The sequence below is a fragment of the Cajanus cajan genome, chromosome 3 (genome assembly GCF_000230855.2).
Source record: "Cajanus cajan strain Asha chromosome 3, NIPB_CcT2T_4, whole genome shotgun sequence".
Lineage (NCBI taxonomy): Eukaryota > Viridiplantae > Streptophyta > Magnoliopsida > Fabales > Fabaceae > Cajanus > Cajanus cajan.
The window spans coordinates 72,465,127-72,486,386 of NC_138519.1; the positions used below are offsets into that span (position 1 = coordinate 72,465,127).

The following is a 21,260-nucleotide window of genomic DNA, read 5'->3' on the forward strand; positions in this document are numbered from 1 at the left end:
GCATGTTGAAAATATCAATTGCTGAAAAAAGTTGGCTGGGTTTTTTATGTTTTTCTATTGCAATGACTAGTAATTAATTTAGAATATTGGTGGCCTCTTGTTTGATGAAATAGTAAAATAGTCGTGTACCACCAATGTACCATGGTAAACAGTTTTGTGGGGGGAATATCAACCACCACCCCATTTTGGGTGGAGGGAAGAAAGACATGAAAAAAGAATGTAGTAAAAGATGAATGAAAATATATACCCAATTGCTGTAGTGGAATCTTACGAAAGGTAAGTGATGATATTTAAACAGCTTTGTGAATTAAATATTCTATTCATATTTATTATTTCCATTTATTATGTAGGTTATCATTCTTTCAATTTAACTAATAGTTTAATTTTGAATCTTAGATATGTAATTATGTTTAATGTTATGAAAGCTAAAATTTTATATTAGATAATAATTTCAATTCAACTACATAATTATATTTAATTAATAAAAATTGCATGTGATTTTTTTATATAATATATGTATGATATTTACTATTGGTATTGCGTATCATCTTTACCCTTATTTATCTTTCTTTCTCAAAATATTGAATTGCTTTGAATTTTCACAAATCTTTTTCCAAGTTCATTATTCCTTCAATGAGTGACCTCTATCTTTTCGTGATTGGTCATAAGGTAAGGAATGTTAATAGTTACCGAACCAACAAGACTAACTTTGCTCAAGAAAGGACGGTGCCAATCAAAAGCTGGACCATAGTACCATATATTATATACATGATGAATTTGGACTCATAATTATAGCTAGGTGAAAAACAGAAAGTACATACGTAAACGTGGAATCCGGGTTATAAAACATATTTTAGTCTTATTAATGTAGATTACATACTTATATTAGGATAAACACATTTCTTTTTCAATTCATCTTTTCTTGACTGTAAGGTATCTTCATCATTAATTATTAATGCAGAAGAACTTACAATGGTGATCATTTATGGCAACACATCTTTCCATCCGTAAAATTAGCAACCAATCCATAGAATAGTACTGTCATCATCTTCACGAAGGATATATATTCCCCCAAAATTTCAATCAAAATGACCTCTCTCATTCTTTAAGAAAGAATAGATCTTGAGAATGAGATTTAAAGTTGAGATATAGAAAGGGAGGGAGGAGGGTCCAGCTCAAAATTTTACCTGAGGGGAAGGGACAAAGTTTGGACCACTAGGATGATTGAGTAGTCAAATTCATGAGGCACAAGATGGAATTGCTAAGAATGACACCAAAGTGTGGCACCTAAATTATGGATATCTTTTGAGATTTTGTGTCACCGATGTGAAAGGAACTAGAGAAAAAACCCCACCAGGAGAGATGGATGGATGGACTTATCACACAATACATGAGGTGGGTGGGGTTTTGGTTCCTAGACAAAGCTAAGGTAAGAAAAGAAAAGAAATAAAATTAAGGTCAAGATATTTTGCAAGCTTTTTCTTGTCCCCCCCCTCTTTCTTTTTTGGGATCATACATGCTTTAAACCTAAACCTCTCTTGGGTCTACAAAAAGTGCTCTTGTTGGTGGGGTTTTGGTCAATTCATGGAACTTGTTTGTCCCTTCATTTTTCAAGGCCTTTATGCACCACAAGTCCTCAGGGCATGAGAGCAATTTCCAGTGTGGAATATGATGGTTGAGCTCATCTCTTCCTCCAACTTCAGTCACAATGACCTTGCAATTCTCATCCTTGGACTCATTAGCCATGTTGTGTACAAATTGGCACAAGGCCCTAACTAGCTTCCCTGAGAATGGCCCTTCATGGTGCACCCCATACATGAAATAGAACCCAAATGGGTTGAAGAAATCAGGTATGGTAGGCAATTTCAAGCATGGGAACATCTTATCAATGAGCCACCAACTCTTGGTGCATAACAAGCAAGAAAAAGGTGCTTTCCCTAGCCTTAGCTTGAATATTTCACCACTATTCCATACACTAAGCATAGCCCAACTTTTTGGCACTTGCCCATCCGACCCAAAATCACCCCAAGCAATATCTCCTTTGAAATAAGCCACCCATGTCCCCAAACTGAGCTTGTTCCTAAGTATGTTCCCTATGTCATTAGGGAAAAACTCTGTTGACCCCATGAATCTTCTATAGAGGTACTCAGCTTGGTCAACCTTCAGCCTTGCAATCTCAATGTTGGGTGATATCTGAAAGCAATGATGGTTCACAGGGTTCACAAGAATAGCTGGAGTCCTAAACTTGGTGTAGCCAAACTTGTCCATGAAGAGACTCACTGAGGCATGGTTGTCTTTCTCTGTTGCCATGTATGCATAGTCCACATCCTTGGAAGTGAACCATTCTTCTAGCCTTTTCACTAGGCTTGAGCCAATCCCTTTTCTCCTATGATGGGGTGATACCCTTAGGCCAAGGACATACCCCACCTTTGCCAAATCCTTTGGAGGATGGCCATGAACCGTGACCACTTTTATAGACCCTTGAATGACACCAACCAATTCATTGTCCAACTCTGCCACCTAACACCAAATTCAGCATGCACTTAGTGCTGGACATGATGATCAAACAATAAGAAAAAGAAGACATATACCATTTTCGAATACAAGTTAGAATTACTTTTGCGAACTCCTCCACTAGAAAAATTTGAAACTCTTAAAAATTCTTTTAAATTTGCATCTAAAAAAGACTCCTAGTTGTGATGCATTATTAAAAAAAAAAGTTGGGAAGACATGAAGATAGTGCCTCAGTAGTGGCATGGTATTGCATATTGATATCACTTACCAGCATCATGTACATGGGACTGTTCCGGATCCTACAAATGGGGTCACCCATAGTGTCTGTGAAGAGAAACACACTTTCTGATGGCCCTACTTCGCATCTTCTCTCAAGATCTTCCACTTGAGCCCTATCAGATTGCCCCTCATAGCTTCTGATTCTGAACTTGTTGAATTCCATGCCAAAGAAAGGAGATTTAGGGAAGGGAGTTGAAGGAGTTTGATGTGTATGTGATGATTGAGTGAAACAAAAGTAAAAGGAATTAAACTCAAAGCTTAAGAAGGTACACAAGATATACAAATAGCAAGACAGTGCAACCAACCAGAAGTAACACAAGTACTACAACAAGAATGGTTTGGCATAGACTTCATTATGATAATGATTTATATGGAGGCCAGGGGATAGAAAGAAAAACACAAAATGCAAAAAAATACAAAACAAAATTAAAAGGAGGTGGGAAGAGAGAGATAGTCGAAATAGAAAGAGAGAGATTGGAACTTGGGAGAATGTTCTTTATCAGAATCATCAATAACCTAGGCTTCAATAAAAATAGTAGACAAAAGTTAGATTATTAATAGAATGTGTTTTTTGTCTCTAGCTTTTTGTATCCACTCCTCGTATACATAGGTTAAGGTAATCTTATTCTTATATGTAAGAATTTCTCGCATAATATTATATATTCTCTTTTTTTCATCCTTCATTATATTTTTAGTGATGATTTACTATCCCTTGAATTGATTTGTGTGAGGCTTAAATTATGTCAGACAAATTTAAATCAACTATACTAAAATTTAATGATAAACTGTACTTTACTATTTAAATGAAGGTTAATTATCACCCGGTGAGTACAATTCAAATCCGACATTCATATTAGAAAAGCGAGGAAGAGGAGATTGTGCGCGCGCGTGTATTTTTTTCTTCTTTTATTTAAGAAAATAATAATTTCTGTTTATCAATTACACCCTTTAAAAGAGAGACAAATGAAAAAAAAATATACTAATAATAAAAAGGATCACCCCACTTGATTTCCACTTTTACTTTTCTCATATTATTTTTTTTATACATAAAACTGTGGAAAGAAAACTTCACAATCTCATAGGTTTGAGTAACATGGATAAACCTCCTCTCTAAGGAGATGTTTTTCATATATAGGAATTGAGTTAAGAACCTCCTTGTGGCCCTATTTTATCTTTACTAACAACATATAATTTCTAATAATTATCACAAATTACAAGGAAAAATGTTATTCTCTCTTTTTTAACAGATGCATGGAGTGTTTTTTTCCTCACTAGTAAATAGTAAATAAATTACTTAATAAGATAAATAAAGGTATAAAATATTGCTTAATAAGATAAATTACTTAAAGGATATAATGTGTGTGAAAGACAATCAACTTACTGGTAGCGAGATTAGTATTTGACCTACTAAGTTAGGAGATATTTAACCAATTTTTTTTATAAAAAAGATAACAAATTTAATAAAAGTGATATATATATATATATATATATATATATATATATATATTTATATATATATATATATATAGGGAGCATATCAAGTGAGAGAGATTTATTATGAGATATGAGAGGGTTAAAATATAATTCTTAGATTAATTTTTTCTCACTTGATTAATCTAAAAGTTATATTTTAACTCTATCATCTCTCATAATAAATTTCTTCTCACTTGATATCTTCCCTATATATATATATATATATATATATATATATATATATATATATATATATATATATATATATATATATATATATATATATATATAGGGAAGATATCAAGTGAGAAGAAATATAATTATGTGTGTTTGTTTTATTGGTTGACCACAATTTTGAAGACAATTAAACGAATAAATATGAAAAAAAAAAAAAGCTTCTAAATAAAAGTTTGTTTATATAAATTAAAATCGAAACACACTTGGTATGATTAAAAAAAGAGAAGAATTATTTGTTTAAAATGAACTTAGGATGATTAAGTATATATAGTATCTGTTTTTATTAGATATGTGACTCATTGATTCACATGAATAAGGTTCTAATTTTCCTTATCTTAGAGTCAATGTAAATTACGGAAGAAGAAGAACTAGTTGTAAGCATCTTTGGGAAACAACACAGTACATTATCCATCTTTGAATTAGCACTCAACAATGATCCTACGATCGAGAAGTCTAAAAAAAAAGTATTAATACTACAAAGCTACTCTCATTAATATTTTTCTAAAATTCTTTGAAAAATGAGTTAACGAAACTTAAAGTTTCTTTTCTGAATCTTAAGTTTCAATATTTATCTTTTATATTCAAATTAAAACTTTACATTTAGAACTATTTAAAACACTTAAAGACTCACAATTTTTTTAACTTCTAAAATCTCTCACACTACACCTTAAAAATACAATATATAATTATTATTAAAAAATAATAATTAACGAAAACTTACGGTAAACTCACATTTCCTCTCTATTACGCGCTACTTTTCAGAGAATAAAAGTTTTCTCATATGTTTGTTTTACCGGAAAAACAGGAAGAAGTAATGGAAAAAAGAGACAGAAAATATGTTGAACTTACACTTTATTTAACTGACCAAATGTATTAAGATGAAAAAAGTTTAAGAATATGTTTGCATGGGAATTTTAATGGAGTAATTCATTTATTTGAAAATTTTCAAATTCTTTGAGGTGAAATACTTTGTTTGGATAGAGAATTTACAAAGAATTTAAAATCCAAGCATTTGTAAAATTTTTTGAAATAGTAGAATTTCAAATTCTCCCAAAAAGATAAGAATTTGAAATTCCTCATATTTTTCTCCTTATTTCACTTATATATTTTATCTTATATCTTCATATTTTTAATTATTGAATATTTAAAAATAATTTAAAAATTATTAAATATTTATCTAAAATTAATTTTTAAAATTATTAAATATTTAAAAATTGGTTAATATTTTTTTATAAAATTTTATTTAAAAATCTTAACATATAAATATATTTTTAAAATTAATTTTATCATGATAGAATCAAATTATCATATCTAAATTAACAATTTAAATTTTAAAAAAATTAAATTGACTTATTCAAACAAAATATTTTAAGAATGATAGAAATTGAAATCAAAGTAATTCAAATACCAAGAATTTCAAATTCCTTGAATTTATAAAATTTCTCATCCAACCACACCATAAAAGGAAAAGGAAGAGAAGAAAAGATAAATAAAGAATAAAAACTTTTAACTTTAATATTAAGGAAAATATGAAAATAGAGAAAAAAATTTTGAGTATGTGCTATAAAGACATTTAATTCCTAGTAAATTAGTTATATAATCTCCGTCCTTGTATAACTAATTTTCAACTTGGTTATAAGGTTAAATACATAGAACCTTTTTAACTAATTTAATTTATAATTTAAAGAAAATTAGTTATCTTAATAAATAACAGTAAATTTGTTCCCAAAGTCAATTATTTTTTATAAATTATTCTTTAAAAATAATCATCCTTACTTCCTGTTAAGACGTAAGTAAAGTCTCACATCGTTCAAATAAGAGGATAGACATGATTTATATACACACAGTTGTCTCTATTAATAGAGAGACTTTTTCAGTAATGTCTAAAAGTAAAATCATGAAGACTTGAACCCAAAGCAAACAATATCTTACCAATGTAAAAACATGTGTACTTGCTGAAAGAACTTGACATCACTCGCTACCTTCTTCAACTCTGTAAGCACTGTGTCCTGAAGAGGATCACCCTTCTGCTTCTGGCTATGCCCATTCATGCCTTCCTTGTTCTTCCAATTCATCTAAATCACTTTTTTTCTCAATACACTTGTGGAGTACGAAGGACAGTAGCCAATATATAGTACCATTTTTTTTTTCAAATTTTCGTACACAGTGGAAATTACTTTTTTTATTTTTAATAAAGTCAAGTATACTAATTATTGTTAGTGATAAATTAGAGAGAGTTCATCAAATTTGAATTATAATTGTTTAATTTAATTTTAGCAATAAATTAATTATTTAAAAAAATTATAATTATTTAAAAAAATATTAAATTTAGTGAAAATAAAATAAAATAATAAATTATGAAGATTTAAATTTATAAAAAGAATAATCAAAAATTGATCATTAACTTTTTTTATGTAAATTATCTTAAATTTTTATTGATGTTTAAATTATACAATTAATTTGATAATTTTTAATTATATTTAAACTCTAATTCTTTGGATAAGAATTTTAGTTTGTTTAAGAAAAATTACAATCTCTTAATAATTTTTGTTAAACAACTTACATTAAGGTCAGGGATAAAAAATCGACTGATAAAATTTATCTTATTTCTATTAATAAATGATCAATATTTTATTTAGGTTGTAATTATAAAAGAGTTTCTCAACTTCGATTAAAATTATAAAATCAAATAGAAGTTGATCACGCTACAATAACAAGCATTAAGCAAAAAAAGTAAAAATAAAAAAAATTGAATAAATACTTTATTAAATGAAAAATACAGAGAATTTACATAGGTTTGGTAGCTATACCTCAATCTTCAACAATAAAAAATTTAACAATTCAGAACAAATGATTACATAAAAGAAGAGAAATACATGTAATTACAATAACACTCTTATAAAAATTCTTTTTAATCGCTTTAAAATTATATTCAGAAAAGTATTGATATAAAAACCTCCTAGAAACTCTATTTTATAACATTTTATAATGGACTTTTAGGTTATGTATGCTGGGTTAGAGTGTCCATGCAATTCCTCTTAAATGAGCTTGGGCAATCTTTTACGAACATTTTATGTTCTATTAAATTATTTTAAAAAATATTAATTTTTTTTATAATTTTAATTTATTATATTATTTTGTTAAGTTAAAAATGTGATGTTTTTTTATCTTAGTATATTTAATTTTATTTATAAACAATTATGTTATTCAATTTTTATTATTTTATATATTATGACATGCAAGTGTCACAAATTACATGAATTAAAAAAAAATGCAAGCTATACATTCTAAAAAGGCCTAAAAAAATCAATTAAAACATATTTTGCTATATATTTTAATATAATAAATTATTTTTATTTAATTATTTAAATTGAATCTGAGCTTTTTAAGATTGAAATTAACTACTGTATAATACATAGACATATTTATCGTATATAATTAAAATTTATAATAAATTATACATATAAATAATTATTATATTTGAATATATAAATTATATTTAAAAATAGTATATATAAATATTTTTAAGTATATAAATTATATTTTAAGATTTATAATAAATAAATAATTTATAATAAAGTAAAAGTTTTTTTTTTTATTGATAAAATATTTTAAAATACTAATATTTAATTTATAAATAATTATAATAAATAAAAATTGAATTAGAAAAATATTTTTTTAAAAATCTATACAAATCCGCTGTTCAAAAAAAAATCAAATTATACAAGGGTTGATTAAGAAAAATGTACAAAAAAACAACACACCTTTCTATTTCATGATTTTTAAAATTATTTATCCATTTTTGAAAAAAAATGAAACAATACAGTATAATTTTAAAAAATATTTTTAAAATATAAAAACCAAATCATAATCAAATGCTTTTAAAATATTTGAGCTCAATGTTTTATTGTCATCTGACATGCAAGACGAAAGGAACTGTTTGAATTCCAGCTGGTCACCAACGTTGCGCAAGTGACAGATTTAAACTTATTCTAATTGTTTATATTCTACCCGAAAATTTAACTAAGTTATTTATTTAAAATAAAAAAAATTAATTTGATTAAAACTTAGAAATACATGGAACAGACTAAATCAATTCAATTTAATATAATATAATAAATAAATTTTAGAATAAAAAATATATAACTATTAAATTAAAATAATTTTGATAATATATTTTAAATTAAAAATTATTATTATAAATATAATATCATGTTAAACACAATATTTTAATTATAAAAAATTTATTATTATCATACATTTATTTAAAAATTACTATAAATAAAAATTTAAAGATTTCATTGATCTAAGCATTAAACATGCATAAGCATAAACATAAATGGTAACATGCAAGGAGATCCAAAAAACAGTTGAATTTGGAGGACTTGGCTGTGACTAACATGACAATTTTCTCTTTGATTTTTATGGGAAGGAGACTTGGGTGGATATCCTCTATGCAGAAGTATGGGAAGGAAATATGGTAAAAGATGAATAGGTTTGTGAATGAAATTGTCCTTGTTAAAGGACTCTTGGTTAAAGATTGAGAATGTATTGTTGAACATGTGTTCCGTGAAGAAAATTAATATGTGAACTTTTTATCTAAGATTGGTTCTTCAACTTAACTAGAAGTGTTTTGTTTTAGGAATAGTTTGGTAATAGATGTTGGAGGGCTGCTGGGTTCTCTAAAGAAAACTAGTTCTATTTTTTATTGTTTTTTTTTTCTTTTTTTCTTATATCGGTTGTTTGAATAAGATAAACACAAACAAACTTAAGATTTATATTAAACTAAGTCACAATACACCAACTGAGTATTTGTTTCACACCGATAACATAGTTTTAACTATTTTTCAACATGTTCATAACTCCATATAACTGAAAATCACTATTCTAAAACTTAAACATCAACATCAGTAACTAATTATCATACATAATTTCTAATCCATTGTCTCTGACACTAAGGTGTGACACCCAAAACAAAGGTCTTCAGTACTATTAAAGTTCTACAACCACACCTGCAAAGAGTGTATAAAAAAAGATTACAAGAAATTACTATAACATATGTTAACTCTGAATTAAATTTGAAAATTAAGTCTAAAAGAAACAAGACCAAATCAAAGGCTAGAATTTAGTTTTTACTTTTTATGATAAAAGAGAGCAAATTTTGCCCAAAGTAATATGAAAATAAGATAATCACATTAAAATAAGAGTAAAAAAAATATACATAACTCTGAATATATATTTCTAATGAAAAAATCCTCACCTTAACTTAAAAGCAGTAGAAGATCTTAATCACTGTCATTATTCCAGCCACCATATTCAGATTCACAACCATTTTCATAGCCATCATAATCAGACTCACCACTATCATAAAACTCACCACTATCATAAGACTCACCACTATGTTCACTCTTCTTACAGTTATCTTCACCACTATCATAAGACTCACCACTATCATAATCAGACTCACCACTATGTTCACTCTTCTTCCTGCTATCTTCACCACTTTGACCATTATCAATCACACTGCCCCTAGAGTTTTCATAACCACTGACATAGCCATCCCCATATCCATGTCCATAGCCCTCTACATAGCCATTGTTATATCCCTGCTCATAGCTTTTTTCTGGCTCTTTCTGTTTTTTCACCTTCCCATTATGGTTGCCTACCTTGTTCTCTCTTTTATTCCCTTCATGAACATGGTTCTTACCCTTGTGCTTCTCATGGCTCTGATCCTTGTAAGCCTCATGATTCTTATCCTCCAGCTTCTCATGCCTCTTAAAGCTAGACCCTCCCACACGCTTGTAATCATCCCACCATGGACATGCCATACTGTTTCAGAGAATTTGATTGAGTTTATCAATAATTCCAAGGAAAACAATGGCAGAGAAGTGAATATTAGCTTAGAAAGAAGCAATATTGTTATGATTTAATAGATATAGATCATGGTAGTAAGTATCGGATGTATCCGATTCGTATCTTACGATACGATTCCGAGGCTCCGCGATTCGAATCGCAAGTCGTCTCGTTTTTTTATCAAGAATCGCATGTGAATCGTGCGTATCGTGGGAAAAAAATCGTGATTCTTGACGATTTCAAAACAGTGGGTGGCGCCTCGAAACCAGGTCGGATCACGCGAGACCCAATTCTGGAAACCCTAAAAAAAGTATTTTTTAGAAAAGAAAAAAAAGCAAAAAAGAGAGGGAAAGTGCCTATCTGTCTTCTTCTCCTACGAATCTCCGTCGATTTGTCTTCTTCGGCAGGTCTCCGTCGATCTGTCTTCTCTAACAGCGGCTCTGTCTTCAGCGACGGTGGTTATATCTTCTCCGGCAACTGCAGACCTATTTTCTTCTAAGAGGGAAGACAGGTCACGGCTTAAGTCTCACCATTAGAAGGGTTAGGATAAATAAGTAGGGTTGAAAAAGTTGAGTCTAAATGGGCCAAATTTTATTTTATTTTTTGATTTAGTTAAGAGACCTTTTAATTTATTATTTTTTTTTTTAGAAAGTAACTTTTATTTATTATTAATTATTATTATTATAATTCAAATAATATTTTAAGTAATAAAAAATTTAATATAACACCTTAAATATTTTGTTTTCTTTATTTTTTTATTTTGTTTATCTACTATAAATTTTTATTATTGAAAATATTTAATATATAAATTAAGTTATGTTTTTATTTTTATGTGTATATTATTATTTATATAATTATATGTATTATAAATTATTTAATATGTATATATATGTAAAAAAAAATAAATAAGAATATATTTATATATTATTAATTATATATTAATGTATAATTTTATTTTTATGTTTGTTTACATTTAAATGTGCTTTAAGTACTTAATTAAATAAATAAATAAATATATATATATATTATATATATATATATATATATATTAATTATGTTTTTATTGATTATGAATCTTATCACTATATATTCAATTTACAATTCAAAATATAAACTTTTCAATACAATATTTATATCCGGATTATAGATAATAAGGAGTAGGACACACGTTGCAAAATCATAAATGTTACGTGTTCATAACAACAAAAGTTGTCATTTCAGGTCACAATTTGATTTTTCTTGCATCAGTTGTGTTCCACTCCTCTCGCGTGATAATATGTTCAGAAACGTACATTTTGTTTGGGGCAGAAAAAAGTGAAAAGAAGAAGAAAAAAAATTGTAGTAGGTATATTGTATATATGAAAATAAGAGTAAAAGATTTGTATGTTCCATACTTATATTCATTTTCTCTTACATGAGAAAAAAGCTCCATAAAAGATTAAATTTATACTGTACGTACTACCTATTATTATAACATATATCTTATTTTAGTGTACTGTGCTGTTTTATAAAATTAAAAAATAAAAAATAAAAGCAACCCTGTAGAACTGATTGCACCGAGCAAAACAAAATTGAATATCACGGTGACGTAAAAAAGATACTGCAAATCAAAATCTTTCTACTCAGTTCTTTTATGACCTGATAAGCATTGAGTACCTGCATGAGCTCCACTGGTCAAAACACAAATTCTGAATTCTTTTGTCATCCACGATAAAACTAAACTGAAACTCCATTCATAAATTAAAACTATTGGTTGAAGAATGATTAAGCATTAAACTAGACAAACTTTAAATTTTAAACAAACAACCATGTAAACCAAGTACAATGGTCCGAATTAAATGGTTCATAACTCCATAACTAGCATCTAGCATTAATAATTAATAACAAGTTAGCATCCTTTACTATTTCAAATTGAAAAAGAAGATGCAATGCTATATAATATCCACAGTGAGATTTTAAGATAAAAGAAAGTAAATCTTGTCCATAGTAAAAGCAAACCCATATTCACTGTTTTCCTGCTGATGTAATATTTAACCACTATAATGATCACTTCTCTTCCCGAATCATATCCCACTATGGACATCAGAGTACATGCCATTGTAATTGTTTCATAGTTTTCATTCGTTTATCATTAGCACAAAATTATTTTTATATCAATAAAAATTTCGAATTATTGACATTTATTTAATTTTGAAATATAAAAAATGATAGATTAAAATAGATAAGAGATTAATTTTATAAAAAAAATACTCATTAAAAAAAATTCACATTGAATAATCCCTAAAAACAGTATCATTCAAGAAAACTACTCTAATCATCCTCTATATATAAATGAAATAATATAGTATAATTGACTTAATTCATACTCAAAATTTAAAGCTTAAACGTTACATTTCATCAGATAAAGTTCAAGTTGAACCAATGGTAGGCTAGATGCAAGTTACAGGCTATAACAAGTGGAACCCAATTTGGGCTTCGAAAATGAGGCTCTGAGTTTTTATATGGGCTAAACCAACTAAAAGGTGTAAATTTAACTTGTGTTCAAAATTCAAAGCTCAAACAATCACTACATTCATCTGAGTGGGTTTGATTGGCATAGAAGTCTAGGCAAGAGTGAAAAAGGTGGAAGAAAATATTGAAAGGGGTGAAACAACTTTTAAAAACATAAAAATTAAGACTACAATTTTTATTTTCTTTAAAAAGTGATTTGAAGTAATTTTGAAATTCACTTAAAATTCATTTCACTTATTATTGTTTTCAAATTTAAGTTTGAAAATAAAAAAGCATAAATTTACTCAACCTTATTAGCAATCTCAAAAAGTTACCAATTATTGGAAGCATGATGCACAAAAGATATCATGTGAACAAGAGAAGGGCCCAATCTCATGCATGGCATTAATTGGAGCCCAATTCTCTTACTAACTTATTTCTAAAATCCGATTCATTCTAGCTGTCTTTTGCAGATCATCTTTAGGAATTTTTCTTTATCAATGACGTTTTCAAACTCTTTTCTCGAACAAAAGGACTTTTAGACAAATTATTATTTTTTTTTTATAAAAAAAACATCATCAGACAAACTTTAAAAAAAAATAAAAATAACATGATTCAAATTTAAATTTACTTTATTGATCACTTCTCGTTAATTTCTGGTCTCCGTTTTAGGGCCTCCCTTGGTGTCTCGTACTCTCGTTCTTATTCCCATTGATCTGTGAACCAATGAAAATAGAGTGGACCCAGAAAACAGAGAGATAAAACCAATATACAAAGGACTGATTCTTAATTCTGGTCATTGTGATAATCCATGATTAGTTAATTATATGTTATATGCAAATTCAAAAAAAAAAAGTGCTTGTTAATTTAAAACAATTCAAATTCAAAAGAAATAAGAGAGAGTAAATATTGGAAATGATAAGAATCAATACTTGTATAAAAATATAAGAGAATAGAGATAGGAATAGAGATAGGATAGTTTGAGATTAAGATCATTGTGCCGTCATTATAATTTTAATAAATGGATAAAAAAAATATTATTTATCTAAAATTTGACATGCATAACAGTATCACGTAATTTAACAGTCAAATTCATGAAATTTGTGTTAAAATAAAGTTATAATCATAAGACTTAATTATTCATACAGTATGTAAATCCCTTTTCTCTAATCACATCCCTTAAAATGAAGTGGCATGGGTTGGTATCGATTGACAACTAAGTTATGGAATGTCTTTGAACATAAGCAGAACTAAAGTGCATGACATTAATTATTTGTGAAAACTAAAAGTAGAAAGCATAGGTAGCTTCACTTGGAGACAACCAGTAAGTCCAAAATAAGTGACCAAATTTATTTGACCTATGTAACCCTTCTGAATTCTGGTTTTCCACGGAAATTGTACTAATTAGTAATCAAAGTGGTCCTGAGGCTACATTCTGGCATGACATCAATGTTTCTTCAATTTCTCAATCGTATATTGGATATACAATGTTAGCCCAACTTCTTCAGTTTCAGAGACCCTTCTTTTTCAGGTCAGATATCAAATCTATATCTAAGGCTACCTAGGCATAGAGTAAGTGGTCTAGGCATCTAGTGGTTCATTTCACATGGAAATGATTTTTGAACTTTTTTTTTTTATAAATATAATAACACTTTTTTTTTCTTCATCATATCACTATCATGAGAAAAATGTCTTTTACCGTAACACCTTATTTGGTTGAGATGAAATGAGAGAAAAATAAAATAGAAAAGTGAAAATAAATTGAGTGGTGTAGTTAATAAAGGAAGTGAGATATTAAAAGGTAATAAATTTCATTTTTTTTTTAAATTTTCGTGCAAGATCGAGTGAAAAATTAGGGAAAGAAGTTTGTCTCTTGTTCTGTGGATTTTTAACCACCACACCATTTTTCTATTTATTTTTTATCCAACACATGCTGGCTAACCATAATCATATTTAAAACATTTTGTTACACTTAATGACGGTTTTTAAATCGCTACAAAATGATAAAATCGATTAAAAAATATTTTTTTTTTATACTTAATGACAATTTCTAAACCACCATAAATGGATAAAATCGATTCAGAAAAACATGTAATTGATTATATTTTTTTATTATTTTTCTATTTCTCTTTTATTTTTTATTTTTTTTTTATACTTTTCTTAAATCAAATAACCAAATTTTCACACTATTTCTTACCTATTTCTACTCACATATTTATCATTTTTTTTAATTTCTCTCCACTCTATTTCTCACCTATTATTTTCCTCTTTGTTCTTATAATTAAATACAATGATCATGGGTAAAACTAAAAATTATTTTTTTATATGAATATTCTGTGTAGATAAAACTTAAATATTTATATTTATAATTGTTTGATATAAGTAAAACTTAAAAATTCATTACATAACTTACATTGCAACGACCCGCGCGTCATGGTTTCTGCACTTAGTGGAATCGCACTACTACTAGTGAACTAAGAGAAATATTAAAATTGGACAACTCATACATACATACACACACACACACACACACACACACACACATATATATATATCTAAGTAAAATAACTGAGTTTCTATGTACAAAACATAACATCATATATGTACAGTCATCCCAAAATAACATCACCCTAGTGTTGGTCAAGTACACACAAAACAGTTACCCAACATGGTAACTCTAACACGAGGACAAAACTCCCCGTCTCGCAGCGGTCACCTCAACTTCAAGCTAGCCCTGACCTACTCCCATACAAGTATTATCATCGTAGTCCATCCACATGGAAACAGAAGGGTAAGCTAGAGTTCAAAAATCAATCATACAAGTATAGAACAAAATCTATATTACACATTCATCCAATCAAGTCCCATAGGAACTCCCATCTCAATCCATCATCAATTCATCAAACATGAAGTCACACCACACACTTCATCATAACATCAATCATGCAATAACATGCAATTCATGACAGATATCAATGCATATCAATCATCTATTGCGTCGTCACGTATACACCTAGGAGATCTCCCTAATAGTAGAGCAGTGTAAGTGACATCCCAATCTTACTGAAACCACCCCAATCATTTTCACGCCCAATGCACCCGCTCAGTCACAGCTAAACAGGATAAAAATCCTCATTCGGGTTTACTCGGATGATGTCACTTACACAATTAGAAGTCCGGATCCACCGTCAGGTATAGCATAGCTGGGTACAGGCTTACCACGACCTTAGCATGCATTACCAAGTCACTTGTGGAGTTCGCCCACCGACTATCCGCAAGGATCCACGCACCTTCTCCAGTACTTGGTTAAGGGAATAACCCTTGACCTCATACTCCGCTCCAACACTGAGACTCACCCAATCTAGTGGCCTACCTAAGCACCACTCTCACCCAAATCCAATGGCCTACTGAGCACCACTCTCATATATTAATGGCCTATCCAAGCACCACTCTCAAGAGACTCTATGTGAGCTCTTCCAGTTCGAAAATATTTTCCCTCTCCTCAAGTCCTAGGCTAAACTCATGCCATAAGGCATCACATGCAATAATGCATCACACATTATACATAGTCTACCCACCATCATGATCAATAATCATACTCATGGCATAAGGCATCACATGCAATAATGCATCACACATCATACATGGTCTACCCACCATCATGATCAATATCATTTTCATATGAACATATACACATGTCATATCATATTTAAACATTCATATATATCGTTACCAAGCATACATATGAATCACACCTCATCATACATCATATATCATACATAGATGATCTAAAACTTCAACTTTAAACATGCATGAGCATAAATTTCAATCCAAAAACATCAAACCCATTCACGCCCAGCGCAACCAAATCACGCACGGCCTAACATCCAACACGAGAGCCCTAAGCTCTTCCACGCCCGGCGCGCTCAACCTGCGCTCGACCTAATCTCAATTTGAGAGTTCACAAACTCATCCAAACCAGCAAATCCAGTTTCATGTAAACACAAAAACACAATGCACAAGCTCCATATAACTCAAAAACAAGCTAAAAATCAACATGTAGCCATCCGATGCATCAAAATCACCAAAAACCCAATTTTTTCCAAAAACCCTGAAAAATGAGCGAATTCTCCGATCCAGCCATGGATCCTCAACTTTCATGCATCAATTGAGTCACTAAACTCACATGCAACTAAACAACAAACATTCTAGCTTCCCTCATCTGAAAATTGGCTCAAAATGGCCAAGAACTGAGAATAAGTAGAATTTTCTTTCAAAGCTCAACCCGAAAACTTCAATCCACCCAAAACAAGCTTCCTAGTCTGAATTTCAAGAAAAGACAGAAGACATTAGTGATCTAGAGGAGAAGAAGAATCATACAGAGAAATTTGGGAGAGAAAGGAGCTCATAGACCCAAAGTCCTTATCTCTAAAACTTCTCTCTAAAACTTTTCTCTAAGCTCCCCTTCTTTCTCCTCAACTACATGCATGTGGCCTATTTATAGAAGTCTGGAGTGGGCAGAACGACCCGTTTTGAATCCAGAATGGCCCGTTCTGCATTCAAACGTCATGTGTAAAATTCACATCCAGAATGACCTGTTTTGGGGTTGCATTTAACTCACAACGACCCTATTTGGAACGGTCTGTTTTCAACTAGGATTTATAGGCCTATTTAGTAGTTTGGAACAGCCCATTCCAGTTTGGGAACGATCCGTTCTAGGCTACTAAATCACCCTTGTTTTATTAGTTTGGATCGACCCATTCCAGTTTGGGAACGATCCGTTCTAGGCTACTAAATCACCCTTGTTTTATTAGTTTGGATCGACCCGTTCCAATTTGCAACGCCCCGTTCTAGTCTACTAATTACGTTACATACATAATGATCAATATATATATATATATATATATATATATATTAATCAATATAAAATAGATATTTATCTACAAACTTTTAATTTTTAATGACAATTTCTCCCTTCAAATCAAATTTCTTACGGTGCATCTATGATATCTATATTTTTCTAACTCTCTCTAAGTGTCATATATCATTTAGATGTCAAAAAAACATTTTTCATTCTATTTGAGGACTTTCAATTAGGGTGTAAGTAATTACTACGAGTAATATGCAAATTCAAACTAATTTAAATTGATCTAGTAAATTTGGATCATATTTTTTTAGTATTTGGATCAAATTCAACTCAATTCGATATTGTACGAGTTGGGTAACGAGTTTTGTATTTTTTGACCTATGACTTAATCCGACTCGGTCATATATAATGAAAAATAAAATAATAATGATAATGATAAACAACAACAACAACAACAATAATAATAATAAATTAGTGTTTGAATGATCACTTGCTCAAGAAATATTCTTTGTCACTTTTGTTTAATAACAAATTTTATGTTTTTGGATTGATAATATTGTAACAATACAACATATTTATTTTAAATTTTATTTTATTAATGTTGATAGTTTGAGTTGATAACAATATAATAAATCAACAAATTTATTTTAGAATTTAATTTATATAATTATTTACTTTATAGATTTATAACATCGTATTTATAACAAGTGTCAAATAATTTGCATATATAAAATATTTAAATTTTTATAAAGTAAATAAATTTAATTATGTTCACCCGATTAACTCAATCAAATCTAACTCATTCAATATCGAATTGAATTGAGTTAGGTTTAAAAATACATAAATTTATTCAATTCAACCCATTAAATTTTGATCAAATCGATATTGGACCTACTAATTCATTTATACCCGTATTCAACTAGCTGTTTTTGAAGACAAGCTAGGGAAGGACCATGCGTGGTCTTGGGCTTAGAAAAATGTGTGAAAGGAAGGAAACTTTTTTTTATTGCTGAAAACCAAAGGGTCTTACTGTCTTGACTATTATATATGTCTATTTTATCACATGTACGTGGATAGAAAAAATTAGGAAAATAAAAAGGAACACGAGTAACGCCGCAATCTTTGAATATCTGTAGTATGAATTTGTTTTGATCTCAAGATCGTTGTATTGTTAGATTCACTGTGTTTTTTTTGTTTTGCTGTATAGTGGTACGAGGTTAAAATTTATAACCTTGTTTGTATTACCCACCACTAGTGAATTTTAATGGTTCTTGGATTCTTTGCATCTGAGATAGATATTATAATCATAAATAAAGAGAGGAAAGTACTTATGAACTACTCAAAATATGTTTTTTTAACTCTCTTATAGGTTTTCACGTCTTGAGAGATGCTTCACTGATTTAAAGGAGAAGAGCATTTTTATCTATCATTAATCTAGATTCTTGAATAATGAGACTTTTTTTTATATATATTTTTGGAACAAAATTGACAGGATAAAAGGACAATAACTAACACTAATGTTTAAGTTTTCAATTTTCGTTGAATACTGAGTAGAGTAGTGTTTCTCTCTATTTACTCTGTCTTTAAAATAAAGACACTCAGGTTAAAACTTCATTAAGAATATATTTAATGGGGTCGCTTATTGTAGATGCTCTAAGTTAATAGAGGAGAGTGATTGTAAATTATTATTGATCTCTATTCTTAAACAATAATAATGTATTACTTTTTAATAGATTGGTCCGAACAAAAGTCAAGATGAAAAAATACAATAATTAATAATAATTTTTAAGTTTTCAAAGAATATTTATTTGGGATGTAAATGAAAAATAGGTAACTAATACTGTAGTTTATTCATAATTTCATATATATGCATATATATATGTAAATGTGTTTGTGTATACTAACGTTAGGTTAACCTCAGGCTCACGCACGCCTATGGATTTGTGATTCCGTACTACATTTCGTTAGTCAATTCAATTGATTACCAAACTATACAACAAATCTTCTCTATCCTGTTGCAAACACAAATTACTCATTTCTTTAAGAAATATTTTAATTATCTTATAAAACTCCATTTTTTCAAAGATTAATTCTTTTTTTATTATTATTATTTTTGAATAACATCATCCGTGTTTAGATTTCTTTTTTATATCAAAATTATAGTGACACATCAAAATTCATATATAAAATTATGTATATATTATTTAAATTTCTTCACCTTTAAAACCATCTTAATACTTCACAACTATTTAGATTAAACCCTTTAAATTGATTGGAAATAATTAAAAAAACATGAAAAAATATTTTATAAGTTTCAAAATGAGTATGCCTAAAATTTTATTTTCCAAAATCTCAATATTAATGGTAAAATGTTAATCTATACCTATATATAAAAATAATTTTTTTTACATGATTTTTGAACTATTTTATTCTTAAGTTTTTAAATAATAAAATATAATATTAAAAATTAACTATTTTCATAAATTCAAGACTAAAATCTAAGATCTTGAAATTAAAAAATTAAACATAATACCAATTGATCTTTACCTCATTAGTTAAAATATCGGATATAATTAGTTCATGTAGTATATGTTTGATTTTTCTTAAATAAGATTTGGATTTGAATCATATAATAGAAAAATATTTATTCTGAAAATTATATATATATATATATATATATATATATTAATTATTGATACAATTACAATTATCTCTCATAAACTATTAAATTGAATGCTAGCATGTTAAAATATTTTTGGAGGAGATGTCGTATAATGTTAGATAAATTAAAATGAGAATGAATCTATTCTTCATCTACTGTAAGTATTAGTTATTTTAATTTTACAAAACCCTTTAATCACCAATTTCACAAAAATGAAAAATATTTAGTTACTTTTATTTTATTTTTTAATGTTATTTTACATAAAAAAATATAAAATTTTATTATAATAAAATTTTCATATAGTGACATATACTCTATAATAACATAATATTTGTTATTAAAATTTAATTTTACCTATATTATAAATATAAGATATGTTGATATATTATTAAAAAGATGTAGCTATAAATAATAATGATACAATATATATTATTAAATTAATCTCACTTAAAATTAACATTAAAATTTTACATAATTATATGTCAAATAAATTTACATTTACATATATTACATTTATAATGAAACTTTTTATATATTATTATATTTATATTTATATGTAATATTTATTGTAGTATTTTTCAAAACTAAAGATTAAAAAGAAAATCTTATAAGAATAAAAAAATATAACGAATAATCAAATATAATATAATAAAAGGACAATACTAAACTCAGTTCCTTAGTTATCAAAAAAAATAAAATTCAGTTCCTCTACCCGAAATCTGATATATATTTTTTAATTAAAGGCGGTCAACAATTTTTTCTTATAAAAATTAATAATTGATGAAACATTTTATACCCATAAAATCATAATAAAAATATTTGTTTTAGTCCTTATTAAAAGATATTGTTAAAAAAATTATATTTTTTATAAAATACTTTACAATT

The 21,260-nt window shown here is 28.1% G+C and overlaps 2 protein-coding genes across 2 annotated transcripts; both read right to left on the minus strand.

The window, feature by feature from the left end:
* Positions 1 to 839: 839 nt before the first annotated feature.
* On the minus strand, positions 840 to 3,352 carry LOC145955877 (putative N-acetyltransferase HLS1-like). The gene is made up of 2 exons (XM_083071232.1): positions 2,783 to 3,352; positions 840 to 2,520 (listed from the first exon to the last, which is right to left on the minus strand). Exons 1-2 carry the CDS (start codon positions 2,954 to 2,956, stop codon positions 1,528 to 1,530), a joined length of 1,167 nt encoding a protein of 388 aa, XP_082927358.1. The 5' UTR covers positions 2,957 to 3,352; the 3' UTR covers positions 840 to 1,527.
* A 5,904-nt stretch (positions 3,353 to 9,256) lies between these two features.
* On the minus strand, positions 9,257 to 10,901 carry LOC145955878 (uncharacterized). Its single transcript, XM_083071233.1, has 3 exons — positions 10,713 to 10,901; positions 9,764 to 10,332; positions 9,257 to 9,515 (listed from the first exon to the last, which is right to left on the minus strand). Exon 2 carries the CDS (start codon positions 10,329 to 10,331, stop codon positions 9,789 to 9,791), a length of 543 nt encoding a protein of 180 aa, XP_082927359.1. The 5' UTR covers position 10,332; positions 10,713 to 10,901; the 3' UTR covers positions 9,257 to 9,515; positions 9,764 to 9,788.
* Positions 10,902 to 21,260: the final 10,359 nt, after the last annotated feature.

Excerpts from the sequence above, each read along its gene's own strand:
- LOC145955878 (XM_083071233.1), bottom strand. The coding sequence starts at position 10,331 with ATGGCATGTCCATGGTGGGATGATTACAAGCGTGTGGGAGGGTCTAGC.
- LOC145955877 (XM_083071232.1), bottom strand. The coding sequence starts at position 2,956 with ATGGAATTCAACAAGTTCAGAATCAGAAGCTATGAGGGGCAATCTGAT. Across the intron at positions 2,521-2,782 it reads GTCCCATGTACATGATGCTG|GTGGCAGAGTTGGACAATGA; the intron begins GTAAGTGATATC and ends ATTTGGTGTTAG.